General features: G+C 37.4%; 1 protein-coding gene and 1 pseudogene across 2 annotated transcripts in view; one reads left to right on the top strand and one right to left on the bottom strand.

The window, feature by feature from the left end:
- Positions 1 to 15,660, bottom strand: part of LEKR1 (leucine, glutamate and lysine rich 1) — a 221,366-nt gene that overhangs the window by 46,795 nt on the left and 158,911 nt on the right. For both annotated transcript variants that reach the window (XM_012510792.2, XM_003256340.2), the window contains exons 8-9: positions 10,912 to 10,989; positions 10,366 to 10,569 (exon numbers count right to left, since the gene is read on the bottom strand). In XM_012510792.2, coding sequence (XP_012366246.2) covers positions 10,366 to 10,569; positions 10,912 to 10,989 — 282 coding nt within the window. The remainder of the gene's footprint in view (positions 1 to 10,365; positions 10,570 to 10,911; positions 10,990 to 15,660) is intronic.
- On the top strand, positions 14,919 to 15,514 carry LOC100594876 (annotated as a pseudogene).

Raw genomic sequence — 15,660 nt, 5'->3', positions numbered from 1 at the left:
ATCTGGATGGGCCAGAGGGTTAGTGTGGGGGAAGGTTATATGACAATGAAAGCAGAGATTGGATTCATGTGGCCAGGAGCTAAGGAATGCTGACAACTTGTAACAAATGGAAGATGTAAGGAATGTCTTCTCTGGATCCTGCAGAGGGAACCAGCCCTGCTGACACCTTGATTTCAGCCCCTTAAGATTCATTTGAACTTCTGACCTCCAGAACTGTAAGACAATAAATTTGTGTTATTTTAAGCCACTAAATTTGTGGTCATTTGTTATAGCAGCAATAGGAAACTAATACAATGGTCTTCCTATAAGTGGTATTGTACAGCTTCAGCAATAATATGAGAATATCATGATAGTAACTTGATCAAGCTAAGGAGCAGCTGTCAATGGAAATAAAGTAGCACTTCACCTGGTTTTCAAAATGCCAGGATCATAGAATAAATGTGTCTAGTCACGTGCTTGTTAGAAGTATCCAGAGAGCCTAACAATTTGATCCACTTAATTTCTTAAATTAGGTTTCTTGTTGGAAAAGAAGTCTTATTGATTAGAAAATCCAAATGAGCATCTCCTGATAGTGCCTGTGAATACATTAGAAGCTACCTTTACTATAAAGTAGATGGTACTGAATATTTGAGATGCTTGAATTTCAGTCTCCCTGGATATAGTTATAATTTTGATACCATAAAAAGTAGAATCCATTCCAAATGCATTCCTCTGATGGACTCAGTACATGGAACTCATGTTAAATGTAACCTTTTGGAAGAAAAACTTAATAAGTCTAGTAGATTATAGCAGCTAAAATATAGTAAGCTAGGATGCAAACAATGTTAATGAAGTGATAATTATTCACTGAATTTTCAAGGAATTATGAAGTTCTTTATGACATTTCAAACAAAGTATATGGTGTTTTGAGTAAATTGTTATAAAAATATAAATTTGTATCTGTGATGGTAATTTTGCTTGATATTATGGTTACAGAAATGAGAAGGGCTTTTATACCTCTTTGATTCCCTGCTGAGCCTCCATTCCTGACTCTAAGAAATCTTCAGTGAGACTCTTGAATGGAATAAAGCAGAAAGAATAATTATACATGATGTTATATGCACTCATTGTTCTTGATTAGAATGGAATGGGCAGTGAGTAACATATACAGGAATGATTATATGTGTGAAAAAGATAATCTAGATTCCAAAAATAAAAATCACACTTGTACAGTACAACCATGGGGCTGCTCACAGATTGTTCAAGATCATAAAACAATCTTAGGACATTGATAAAGAGAAAACAATCTTGTATTGAAAAAAAACTATGAAGAACCAACTCTGACTCAAGTAGGACTTTTTTGCTAGAAATTTAGAGGAATTATGAGAAATAAAATATTTATTGTAAAGGCATAGTACATATTTTTCCATGTTATAAGTAGCTGAAAATGTATAGCTATTTAGGTATCTAACTTCTTTTTCTAGAACCAGTTCAAGAGATGTTGATGTTTTAGAATTACAGGGAACAACACAGATTTAGGTCCTAAATTTAAATTTTACTAAGAATCTAATAAAGAAGATTACCACTAGAATCCAGGAGTTCTCATTGTACTCCTAGGTCTGATTTTTGAAAGTCAAAAGCTCTCTGGCCTGAAAGAAAAACTGGAGCTTCCCAGTTTTAAATTCCATGATCAGTTGTTTGATAGAAATTAAATTCATTCCCATCCATGCATGCATCTATCCCTACAGCAAATATTGAGTGCTGACTATGTGTCTGGCACTGTTTTATTCTCTGGGGATATAGTGGTTCTTTCTTTTCATTCCTTAGAAATATGTTAATACAACTCCCTCCGTTTTAGAAGAAATGAAGACCTGAGTGATAAATGACTATCTGAGGTGACATGATTCACAAGTGACAAAGCTAGCTCAAGCTTATGCCAGCCAGCAGTATGTCATGCTGTCTTTGCTTTGCATATCTTAGACGGAGGTGTGGCTATTGACATTCTACCCTGCAATTTCACCAGATAGCTTTAAAATTAAAATTTTTGGAGTTGCCACAATTAGGACTTATTCACAATTAAGAGTATTTATTTTAAAAACTTTATTAAATTATTGGACCAAAAGGAAAATGAGAATCTAATTTCTTATGTACATGCGAATCCAGATTCCCTTAATTGCAGTTAAAAACATAACTGCAAACAAATGTCAAACCATAATGCCAAAATGACAGTTTTAAATTCTGTTTCACAAGTTGTTCTTTTAGAGATGTCTTCACATTGTCAATCAAAGAGATAACTGATTTTGCCACAACTCCTGCCTCTGTTAAAAGCAGTGAGTGTGTGATAACATAAGAAGCTTGGCAAGCCTCTTCTTCTGAGAGCTGTTGATGGATAGGAAATCAGAGAAAGAGGTGAGTCTTGGAGAAAAAACCTGATAAGATTTATTGTTTTCAATTATTACTTAGAACATTTCGTAATGCTTTATACTAACAGATTAGCATCTGTATTAGTATGTTTTAACACTGCTATAAAGACATACCTGAGACCGGGTAATTTATGAAGGAAAGAGGTTTAATTGACTCAAAGTTCAGCATGGCTAGGGGAGGCCTCAGGAAACTTATGGCAAATCATGGCAGAAGACGAAGAGGAAGCAAGGCACATTCTTTACAGTGTAGCAGGAAGGAGATGTGCCAAGAAAAGGGGGGAAGAGCCCCTTATAAAACCATTAGATGTCATGAGAACTCACTCACTATTACAAGAACAGCATGGGGGAAACTGCCCCCACGATTCAATTACCTCCACCTATTCTCTCCCTTGACATATGGAGATAATGGGAATTACAATTCAAGATGAGATTTGGGTGGGGACACAAAGCCTAACCATATCAGCATCCAAATGGAATCACTCCAAGGATTAATCTTTACGACTGTATGAGTAAAGCAGATAATAATGAATTCAACAGATATTTACTGAATATCTTACATGGCCGGTGCAGGGAATAAAAATTAATAAGACGTGGTGCTTTAAGGGGTTAGCAATCTAAAGAAAGATGAAAGAGAGGAAACTAATACTTTCTGAGTACCTACAACCTACCAGGCACAATATTTTAAAATTCTTAAGAAGATAGCTATTATTAAAATGCCCACGTTACAGATAGGGAAAAGAAGCCTTAATTGCCCAAGCTTAACAGTGGTCAAGTTGGGATTTACTCTATGTTTACCTAATTCTAAAGTCCATTCTTTTTATATTAAGAATGGACTTTATCTTGCATCACTTCTTAATCCTTTGTCATATCTAATACTAGATATAGCTAATCACTAGTCATTGCTTCTAGAATTTATGAAAATATAACAAGCCTCAATGAAATAAGTAAACACTTAGTTTACATTTTTAGAATGTAGTTGTGAATTATTTTTATTCTATTTTCCATCTGAAGATATAGCTTTACTTCTTATTCTACCAAGGCACTAGAAAGCAGAGGACACCATCCCACATTTATTGAGTGAAGAGAAGAATACTGACGGGGTTGAGGGTGAACAAGAAATTGAGAGGAGAGGAGAAGGGACACAAAAAGAGCATTGCTTTCTGCAGGGCTGTGAGTCTCCTAAAGACTCAGTGTTACAACATGGTTCAGAAAGATGTCACACTGAGAAAGGATGACAAAACTTAGCCCTTCAAGACAAATACTTATGAAATTGTGCAAACAGTAGAGAAGAGAACATGAGTTATAAGGTCAGACCCAACAGAGCTTGATTTCTGTCTTTGCCAATGATGTCACCCTGAGCAAGAAATTTAGCCTCAGTTAAATTAACATTAATGTCCTCATCTCCAAAATGTGGAAAATGACACCTGCTTCACCAGTGAGGCAGGTGTGGCAGGCTGCAGCTCTGCTAGCCAGTGCCCTTGTGCAAATTTGGAAATGGCTTTCTTCTGGGTTGCTGAATTAGAAAAAGTGCTCCCTCGGTCTGAGGGAAGACCTATGGACACCGGGCTTGGTAACGAGAGATGGCAAACTTATGCAAGAAAAGTGAACCCCTTCCTCTGGCAAGTAGCTATGATGGCAGAGCCCAGGCTGGCCTCCTGTCCCCCTTAGCCCTTCCACTGAGCCTCACAAAATGGTGCATGGCATTGTGCACAGGGTGCCGTGAAGGCAAGATAAGATAATGTCTACAGAAGCACTTAGAGGGCTCCTCATTGTGAAACCTGTGGATAGGTGAAAGAGCTTGAGAAAGGGAAAGGAAAACGGGAGGGGAGAAAAAGGGAGGGAAGGAGAGAAGAGACAGAAGGAGGGATAGAGAGAAAAGGAGAAAGCAGGTATGTTTAATCATGAGGTCCTGCCATATATTTGAAAACAGGAGACTCTACGAACCTCTTGAAATAAGGTGCTGGGTTTTGTGTATACTTTTCTGAAGTGAGTGTATTGTCTGTCTGTTCTCATGCTGCTACAAAGAACTGCCTGAGACTGGGTAATTTATAAAGGAAAGAGGTTTAATTGACTCACAGTTCCACATTGCTGGGGAGGCCTCTGGAAACTTACAATCACGGAGTAAGGCAAAGGAGAAGCAGACACCTTCTTCACAGGGCGGCAGGATGGAGTGAGTGCCGGGCAAAGGGGGAAAAGCCCCTTATAAAACCATCAGATCTTGTGAGAACTCACTCACTATCACAAGAACTGCATGGGGGTAACTGCCCCCATGATTCAATCACCACCACTGGGTCCCTCCCATGACACATGGGGATTATGAGAACTACAATTCAAGATGAAATTTGGGTGGGGACACAGCCAAACCTATCAGTGAGGGTTCATAGCTTTTGACTAAAAAGAAAAAGATGAAGGAGAGAGGAGAGGCCAAAAGAGAAGTTAATGTAATGCAGGTGAGGGTGAGGGAAGTGGATAAAACCCTTCCCTGTAGCCTAAAAATTATGCTTTATGGAGAAATGGGGACAATTTAGTAAACTGCATGTAAGATACATAAGTATCTTAATACTTAATACAGAGCCAAACAGATGCAGATGTATATTATTTATATCTCAGAATAATTTACACATAAGCAACTTGCACCTAACTTTAATTATGACTAAGCTTTTCCTCTAACAACACTCTTCATTATTCCCATCATGTTATGGGCAAATTGATCACAATAAATCTTTTTCTGTATTTTTTCTTGGAGTTTACCAAGATAAAGATAATACAGCATCTAAGAATGCAAAGGGTATGAGAGCTATTATAAACAGTGTGTGTTCTGGCTGTATGGTTGTAGGCCACATGCCGGTGTAAGCGAATTTCTCCAAGTGCCATATGTAGGCAGTCTTCAAGCTTAAACACATATGTCCTTATAAAATATATTTGTACATTTGTTATAGAGAATTCATGACATTTCTTACGATAGAAATAGTTTTCCCTAAGGATGGAATTAGGTGCCCCCGTCAGCCCACAGGACACTTTTTAACCCACAATATGCCTGAAGGAGTGTTGCACATTCACAGTTGTGGGCAGAGTTCTGGCCTTGGCCACCAAGACCTTGTGTCCCAGTAGGATGGGAGCTGAAGGCTGTCTTTACAAGAATTTAAAAAACGGCCACACTTTTCTCTGACATCATCCTTATGCCTTGCTGCATCCCTCTCCATCCATAAAGGAAACCCCTTTCACCAGTCCCAGTGTGTCCATGACCAAGCTGGCCAGACTGTCTTCACCTGCAGAATCCCATGATTCGAGAAGACCTTTCTTTTCCTTTCATTGAAGATTCTTCTCTACCTTCCACTTCCTCAGCTGAGTGTGGGGAAGCAAGCAATGCCCAAATAAATAGATTTGTACTAATCAATGAACTATTTCCTAGTTACTAACTCCCTTATTTCTCCAAATTCAGAAGTTCTGCTAGTTTTTTTCTAGGGTCACCTCTGGCTTTTTACATCGTTTTCTCCTCTTCTGAAACAACACAGCTTCTAAACTGCACAATTTGTGACCTCAGCAAGGGCTCTGCTCTCCTGAGGGGTCAGGGAGGAAGGTTGGTGTGTATCTGACACTGCTTGGATTTACGAAAGCACACCCAGTCAGTGGGAGTGAATGGGGCTCTGGCCTTTGGTGAGCACATCTGGTAGCCTACTTCGTTGCAATACTTCCATAGCAGTGGTTTGGTACTTTGCCAAGTGGCAGATTCCTAGGCACTACCCAGACCTACTGAACCAGAATCTCCTAGGGTATTATCAAGCATCTCTATATTAAAAGTGTTTCCTGAGCCCAGCTACTTCTTTTGGAGGGACGTTCACACCTCCAACTGCTTAAGGAAATTTCTTATTTAAAAGTCCCATTGGTGCTTCAAATCAAAGCTTCAAGAGCAAACTTGCTAAGCTGAGACAGGGTCAGTTTTCTGAAGGAAAAAAGTAGAAAGAGGAAAGTCAAGTTCAAGTGTGAATTTTAAGGAATGTCTGCAATCAGGTGATCACAGGAGGGAAGGGGAAAGAACCAAAACAGAGCTAGAAAAGAGACCGAATAACAGGTTGCCCTAGAGCCAAAACACCACCGTTTCAAGACAAGTTAGGACAGTAATGTCAAATGTTCTGAAGGTCATTTGTTCTTCAGAATATCTTTTTTTGTTTGTTTTTAAATGGAGTTTTGCTCTTGTTGCCCAGGCTGGAGTGCAATGGTGCGGTCTCGGCTCACTGCAACCTCCGCCTCCCAGGTTCAGACGATTCTCCTGCCTCAGCCTCCCAGGTAGCTGGGATTAGAGGCGCCCGCCACCACGCTCAGCTAATTTTTGTATTTTTAGAAGAGATGGGGTTTCACTATGTTGGCCAGGCTGTTCGCAAACCACTGACCTTAGATGATCCATCCACCTCAGCCTCCCAGAGTGCTGGAATCACAGGCATGAGCCACCGTGCCTGGCTGAGAAGATCTTTTTAACCCTTAGGCTCACCATGTAAGCCGTGGCTATTTTACTACTACCCACTTGACATAGACACTTAACCCAACAGAAACTGACAGGGGGTAGGAGCTGGAGGTTCTCATATTTCTCATATCTCTTAGGCTTCACTACCTATAATATCCTTTATCAAAACAGTAAATGTCCTGACTTGCTCCCATTGCCAATACCTTCTCTGTCCAGCACCCATAATGATCTTTCTACAGTGTCACTCTTCTGCTTAAATACCTTCAATGGTTCTCTTCATTGCGCTGAAAACAGCACCCAAACTCCCAAAGGCCTGCAAGTCCCTGCATGATGTGACCCTGCCTGCATCACTCACACTTACTATGCCACAGCCATGCTACCCTGCTGTCCTTTCCCAGAACTCACCAATTTGTCTTTTGCTTGTAAAGTTCCTCCCTGGCTCTTGGCCTGGTAACTTCCACTGGTCTTCCTTTAGGAAACGGGCAGAGTATCATCTTCAAAGTCACTTTTATGACCACCCTAGCCAAAGCAGGCACCTCTTCTATCAATTTCTACTACTTCATATCCATTATCACAATTTATAATTATTCTAGTCAGTTCTCTACTTTTTTGTTTTACTGTTTGTCTCTACCCTTAAAATATAAGCTATGTACTATGTACCCAGGGTACAAACTACCTGGCATATAATAAATGCCCAATAAATAATTGACAGATTGGCTGAATTACCCAAAATGATCCATTCATTCACTCACTCAACAAATATTTATTGAGTGGATATGTGTGGCAGGCTCTGGGCAGTTAGAGGACAAGGCAGACAAAATCTGAAAGTAGCCTAGAAAAAAGAAGAAGGCAATGCTTATGTTTAGGAGTAACCCTGTGATTACATGATAACTTACTGGTCTACAAACACATTTTTAAAAAATTTATTTATTTATTTATTTATTTTGAGACAGAGTCTCACTCTGTTGCCCAGGCTGGACAGTGGCGTGATCTCAGCTGACTGCAATCTTTGCCTCCCAGGTTCAAATGATTCTTGTGCCTCAGCCTCCTGAGTAGCTGGGATTATAGGCATGAGCCACCATGCCCGGCTAATTTTGGTAGTTTTAGTAGAGATGGGGTTTCGCCATTTTGGCCAGGCTAGTCTTAAACTGCTGGCCTCAAGTGATCTGCCTGCCTTGGCCTCCCAAAATACTGGGTTTACAGGTGTGAGCCACCGTGTCTGTCATTTTTATTTTTATTATGTGACAGATATCATGTCTGTAAACTTAGTGTCACCAATTACTAAGTAAATGTATATTCTGGATAGACTAAAGCAGAGAGAATAAAGAAGGTACAAGGGCAGTAATACAAGAAAAAAAAGAAAGGAAAAGAAGAAGAATAGGAGTTAGGTCAGTGATGTCACTATTCTCTGAAAGCTGATAGAAACTGTCCTTCTCAATCAACATTTAGAGGGTAAGATTATAGTCATAATAATTTTTTTAAAATATGGCAAAACATATACATCCAAGTGTATGCTACTTCAAAGCAACTCCCCAAGAAAGCTATATATATATTCTACTGAGGTTGCTAATCCTCAAAGCATTCATAAAACTCCCTTCTTCAAGCTGCAGTCAGAGATAATTTATTAAGCATAGAAAAAAGGGAAAAATTTACTTTATTTTTGATCCCCAATAGTATTTCCCAGATTGATTTCCCATCATATTCACTGGACTTATTTTCACTGGACCTATCTGAGACTGTTTCAAATATCCAACGTATTCTTAAAGGATAAAGATCTGTCATACTGACGAGAGTCTAAAACATGTGCTTAAGCCAGTCCTTGGAGAAGAGTTCCAGAAACAATTAGACAAAGACAGGCTCTTCTCAATGACTTCAGTGAAGGAGACAGCATTCATCTGACTAAACAATTAAGCCTAATTAATCTGGCACCATTGGAAAGATGATATTCTGGGTAATATAGGAACTGCTCAGATAACCAAAGTTCTAAACCAAATACTTTGAAAATTTTTATTTATTCCATGGTGTCTTTTCAAAGATGTATGATGTGTGTCCTTTGTATAGAATACATAACTGATTTTAATCTTTCTGACTATATATGTTAGCATATATAGGTTTTATCTCTGCTTACACATGCTGAATCTTTCAACTATCATTCCTTTTTTTATTAATAAGCCTGGCTCTTATACATTTCATTGTTATAAAATTGCAGCTTCTAATAAATGGCAGAGGAGGTGGGGTGGAATAGTCAGGTAAGTAGAGGCTACACTTTCAGTGTTGAAGGGTGAAGAATAAATGGTGGGGGGATATCAGCTCTGCAGTTGCTAATCTTATTCAATAAAATATAAGTAATTATAAAATCATCCCAGGATGGATGAGAGATAAGCCTTGTTTCCCTATGAACTACACAGACTTGCTGCTTGCCTGGTGTAGAAACAGATATGGTGCCCAGGGAACAGTGTTGGCAAGAAAGAGTTCTGAGACAAAAAAATCTAATTCTAAGATAACTGCTACCCACTCCCCTGGTCCCATCCCCAGACTCAGCAAACAGGTTTGCAAAGCAGAACTAAAAAAAAAAAAAAAGATTGTAACTCTTCTAAATTATATTCATAAAATAAAATATAAACTAAAATATAAAAATGATAGGAAGAATGAAAAACAAATAACCTATCATGTGCCTTCTGTGCACAGAAAATGATACAAAACAAAAATTCCTGCCCTTATGAAACTTGTGTTCTTAGTTAATGTAATAATTATATCAGCAAATGTAAATGAAATAATCTCTTAAAGAAGCCCAGATTTTTAAATCAATGAAACAAACAAAAAAAACCCTAAGATTTGTGCTATATATCAGATATGCATTTAAAACAAAAGGATTCAGAAAGAATGGGCAGACATAGCAGGCAAATGAAAACAAAAAGAAAGAAAGCAAGGTTAAAATATTAATTACAGATAAGGTTAAAGACAAATTAACTAAACAAAAGTATCTTGGAAGCCTGGACCAATGTACTTCTTAGTATCCTCGATACCACCTAAGGAGGTATCTTTGCTTGTGCCACATCCTCCAACAAGATGTGCTGACAGACAACGAGGAGAGAAGAAAAGTAGGAGCCAATAAAAGGAAAAAGTGATATAAAAAGACGTTTTCTGTTGGAAAAATGATAGAATCCACCAATCACTGACCCAGGTGAAATTTAGTAGTACAAGTATCACACGTGGTCTGATTTTTTTTTTTTTTCAATAAGAATTTGACACCAAATGCAACTTGGGCTTCATTCCTACTTTCACCAACTGCAACTTTACCAAGTCATGTAACCAACTGGAGCTTCAGTCTAATCACTTGTAAAATGACGTGGTGGGATGCAATGACCTTGTAGGAGAAACATATCTTTAGTCCTGTGATTTCACTATTGTTATAATATGTCAGACACTGATGTTGCAAATATATATGGAATACTAACTTAAACATAAAATGTTTTTGTAAGAAATCATTGTTTACTGCACCTTTCATTTTTCAGTGTTAAAAGCTCTTCCCTTGTCTGATTCAGAAGAGTTTTGGTTATCTCCAGTTCATTTTCTGCAAGGTTAATTCTTCTCTTTATGTCTTCTTCTTGCTTTTCTTTCGCAGTCAGCTCTTCCTGTAATGCTTTATACATCTGTTGACAAGTCATTAAAGAGTCTTCTTTTTCCTTAAGCAGCATAGTATGCCTAAAAAGAAATAGGAAAAAAACCCACCAACATGCATTATATACTACATTTTATATTTACCAAAGATGTATGAAGAGCTCATTTGAAATTATAGATTATAACTGTAACTTTAAAAAATTTAAAATTTTAAAAAAAGAATGGTTCTGTAATGTTAAAATTTTCCCATCTAGGCAGTGGCAACAGCAATAAACAACTGCAAGACAATATAAGCTTGAATTAGGTATTTTATATGTAAACAATAAGAAAATAAAAAAGATAAGTGCCTTTTAAATAAAATGTTACTTAAATACAGTTTTAAGTTCAATTATTAAAAATATAAATTTAAAAATTGGTAATGCATACTGTGACTCAGAAATAATGGATTCAAACTTCAGTTTTTTAAGTTCTCTTTGAAAGTCATCAGCTTCATTAGATTTATTCCTAAAATAATACAAAAGAAGTTAAAATATATTATTTCAAAATAAAGTATGTGTTTTTCTGTAGCATTATTTTACTCATCAATAGAAGAAATTTCTTAACATCTTCATATTATTATTTGTTTAAAGAAATAAACATTCAGTTTACTTCTATACTGGCAAACAAAGCTTCTGTCAGACTGATTTGCATGTAAATAAAAAGTATAAACTCTGCACAACACTAAAAAACAAAAACAAACAAATATGTGAAGGTATTGGAAAGTGACTAAAAGCAGGGAGATTCTGGAGGAAAGTTGACACTTGGAATGAGGTGACAGCATGGGGTTGGGCTATTAAAAATAATTTTAAGCCTTGAGGGCAGCCCCCAGTCAGCATCCTGCAGGGGAACTAAAACTCTTATAGAAATCTTCAGTCTTTCTGGCCCATAGAACCAGAGGCCATGGTATTTGGGGCAACCACAGCTGTTGGAAAGTAAAGAAAGAATGCTGAAGAGGGAAGAGCCGGAGAAAGGGAGTCCCAAATACTCTATATAAATTCTGCCCCTAAACTACACATGTATTAAGTAGATTCCAAGCAGCCTAGTTAAAGAAAAAGAACTGAACTGAGACTGAGCTGTTATTCTGGACACAGATTGCCATTTGAGGTGAAGCAACACCACTTCACCACTATCAACAACAACAATGACAACAATATTTTTTGGAGAAATATAGCAGAATCCAGACTCTCCATAACATAATGTTCACAATGTCCAGAACATAGTAAAAACGTATTCAGAAAAGTGTGACTCATTCTAAAGAGAAAGACAGTTAATAGGAACTGACTCTGAGATGACCCAGATATTGAAATGAGCAGACAAAGATTTTTGAAGAAGCAATTATTAACTCTGCTCAAAGACATAAAGGAAAATCTATTCTAATTAATAAAAAGATGAGAAATCTCAGCAGGGAAATAAAAACCATTAAAAATAACCAAATGAAAGATCTAAAACTGAAAGAAACCTTTGCCTTGATCTTATGAGATTGGGTTTTGTAACAATATTCAAAAGGTTAATATATTAAAAATTTAATATCCAATTTAAATTTATTCAGACTACTCATTAACTAGTTGTCATAATCTGAAAGTATCTCAAAATAGCTTGTAAATTACACAATGAAATATGTAAGATTATCAATGCCCTCCTTGCAGAATGACTTTAATTTCTACTAAGTAATAATGTAAAAATCATCATGAACATACACAATATTCATTTATTTTTAAACCTTTTTTATTATAAAATATAACAAAATTGTAAGATACAGAAAAGCGCATAAAACAATTATATAATATAATGAATTATTATAAGAAGAATACTCTGGTGATTACCATCCAGGTTAAAAAATAAAACCTTACCAGCTACTCTAGAAGTCCTTTTGTCCCTGGTTCCAATCATAGCCAACTCCCTGCTCCCTAAAAGTAACCATTCTCATGAATAATATTGTAATCACTGATTTTCCTTAGGGCTTCATTATCTAAGTTTTATCTCTGAACACTATATTTTCATTTTGCTTTTATTTTAAAGCCATTATAAATGTTCTCTGCCACTACCCTATTTTTGTAAAAATGTCTCCATTAAGGTATTGTATTGACATATAATGCACTGCACATCTTTAAAGTGTATAATTTGATATGTTTAACATAAGTATATTCCCATGAAGCCATCACTACAATCAAGTAGCACATGAGCATATTCAGAATCCAGATTTGGGCTTCTATCACCATTCCCTATTAGAGGAACCAGGACTACTCACAGAAATAACTGATTTCAAGGCTGGGGCAAAGTAAGTATATCTGAAATATCTTGTGATGCCAGAAAGTAAGAAAGTGCTTACAAAAGATGATGAGATAATATTCTAATGTCAGAAGAGCCAGTTTGAAGGGGCTTCTACTTACTAAGCCTAGAACAATCTGAGCACCAAAAGAATTCAGTACAGTAATAAATTATAAGCCATTAAAAGAAAGGAATTGATGAGTCTGTACAATAAATAAATAGACGAAGGTAGGATCTTGCTTACAGTAGAATGCTAAGGCCTAACTAATAAATGGGGAGGATGATCTGGAATTTTAAAAAGTCATCATTTAGCAATCACTATAGTAAAACTGAGATCAGGCAAAAATCACTAATGGATGCTATATCTAAGGATAAATTTTGGTGAAAAGTAGTATATTTACATTCATTTAAAGTGTCTCTTCTAGACTTCTTATTAATTGAAAGAGAACAAACCCCCCAGTAATTATGCAGAAAAATTGAGCAACATCTTGATCAGGTGATCAAAATTAACATCACCAGTTGGGGTCAAATTGTTATCATGTGCCTCCAGATGTGATGCCCTGAGGACAAATCACCCCCTATGTGGTTTTCTGGCTAAGAATACATATCCTTAATCTAATAGAGAGGAATCATCAGACCAATACAAAATGAAGAATTTTTTTATTTTTAAAAAGTGTGAGGGGTTCTGCATTCTTAAAAAATTCAGTGTCATTAAAAGACAAAGACAAAATGTGGAAATATTCTAGATTAAAGGAGGCTAAAGAGATATCCGAATAGATGAACTCCAGATTGGATCCTGTACTAGAAGAGAAAATGTTATAAAAGATATCATTAGGTCAACCGACAAAATTGAAATACGGATGGTAGATTAAAGTACTGTATGCAAATTTATGACACTGATTAGGCTGGCTGAAGTATCTAGAGGTAAAGGGCTATGTTGCATGTAACTTATCCTCAAAACGGTTCAGGAAAAAAAATTGTGTGTGTGTGTGTGTGTGTGTGTGTCTGTCTGTGTGCAGAGAGAGAGGTAGAGGGAGGAAGAGAAGGAGAGTAAAGAGGGAGAGAGAGAGAGAAAGCAAATGAGTTAAAATGTTAACACTAAGTGAAAATGGGTAAAGACTATCTGGGTGCTCTTTGAACTATTATTATTTTTACAACTTTTTGTAAGTTTGAAGTTATTTCCAAATAAAACATTAGAAAAGAAGACATAGAAAAATATTAACATACAGTTAGAAAAATGGGCAAAGGCTCAGATGAGTCACAAAGAAAAGAATACAAGGAGCTAGAAATGCAGGGGTACAAATTTTATCAATTTTAGAAGTTATAATACCCAGTATTGTCCAGGAAGCAGAGAAATGAGTATTTATAAACACTGTTGAGATTACATATCTGTATAGGCTTACTGGAGGACAGTGAGTTATTATGCATTAAAAGCCTTAAAAATATTCAAGTTTGATTCTAGCAAAAATTACACTAAAGAAATAACTGTGTGTGAATAGATTTAGCTACATGAATTTTCCAAGTGCCTTACTTATACAAATAAAAAACTTGGACATTCTAAAAACAAGATGTTAATAAGTTATGATTCATCCATAGATTGGAATATTATGTAGCCATTTAATAATTTTCCATAAATGTATAAAGTAATGACATGGAAAAATGTCCAGGATATATCACTAAGCAAAAAGTTCACAAAACAGTAGATAAAGTGGCCGGGCGTGGTGGCTCACACCTGTAATCTCAGCACTCTGGGAGCCAAGGCGGGTGGATCATGAGGTCAGAGTTCAAGACAAACATGGCCAACATAGTGAAACCCTGTCTCTACTAAAAATACAAAAAATTAGCCGGGTGTGGTGGTGTGCACCTGTAATCTCAGCTACTCGGGAGGCTGAGGCAGAAGAATTGAGTCAACCCGGAAGGCGGAGGTTGCAGTGAGCCGAGATCGCACCATTGCACTCCTGCCTGGGTGACAGTACAAGACTCCATCTCAAAAAAACAAAAACAACCCAAAACAGTGCATAAAGTATATTCCCAATTATGTTAAAAATGCATACTACTTAGAAAAATGGACTAGAGTTCCCTCCCCCTCAAAGATACATCAAAGATGCATTGTTGTAGACTGAGAAATGGAGGCCAGAGACAAATAAGTGCTTTGCTTACTTTGCCTGCAGCTGGGTGCAGAGGTATTGGTGGAGGGACTGGTTCTTCAGTACCTTTACCAGGAAGGAATCTTGACAGAAAACCATGTCCAAGAAATTAAAGATAAAGCCACACGCCTCAAGAAAACAATGCTGCTGCTGCATAGCCTACTTTCCAGGGGTCCTAAAGCATTTGATACTTTCCTAGATTCGCTACAGGAATTTTTGTGGGTAAGGGAGAAGCTGGAGAAAGCAAGGGAAAAAGCCATGACTGAGCTGCCTGCAGGTGACATGATGACTGGGATCCTCTCGCACATCATCAGCTCTCCATCAAACTGGCAGATTAATCAGCTGAGCCAGAGGCTGGGCCCTAAGTGGAAGTCCATGGTGCTGACTTTGGTACTGTTCCAGATAGATATCTACTGCTGTAAGGCCAACCATCTCCACAATGTGCACTTGCAGGTGGTGGAGGTCTTTGTCTGTTGGCAGCAGTGCTTTGGGAAGGAGGCAACTTTCCAGAGCTTGCACAAGGGGCTGCAGGCATGGAGGTAGACCTCTCGGTGCTCCTGCACATGTTGGAGTGAAAGTGCCTCTGCCAACCAGCTGAAGAGTATGTCTCCAAGTCACATGGACTGAATCCTGACTTTCAGTCAGAACAGGTGGTTTCTGGTTTAGTTTAGGTTTGTTTTTTCTTTTTAATGATCCTCAGATGGAAAGAGAAAACAGGGTT

This window comes from Nomascus leucogenys, chromosome 11 (genome assembly GCF_006542625.1).
Source record: "Nomascus leucogenys isolate Asia chromosome 11, Asia_NLE_v1, whole genome shotgun sequence".
Classification (NCBI taxonomy): domain Eukaryota; kingdom Metazoa; phylum Chordata; class Mammalia; order Primates; family Hylobatidae; genus Nomascus; species Nomascus leucogenys.
Note: the sequence above shows the minus strand (reverse complement) of the source record. Positions and strands in the feature narration are given on the sequence as shown.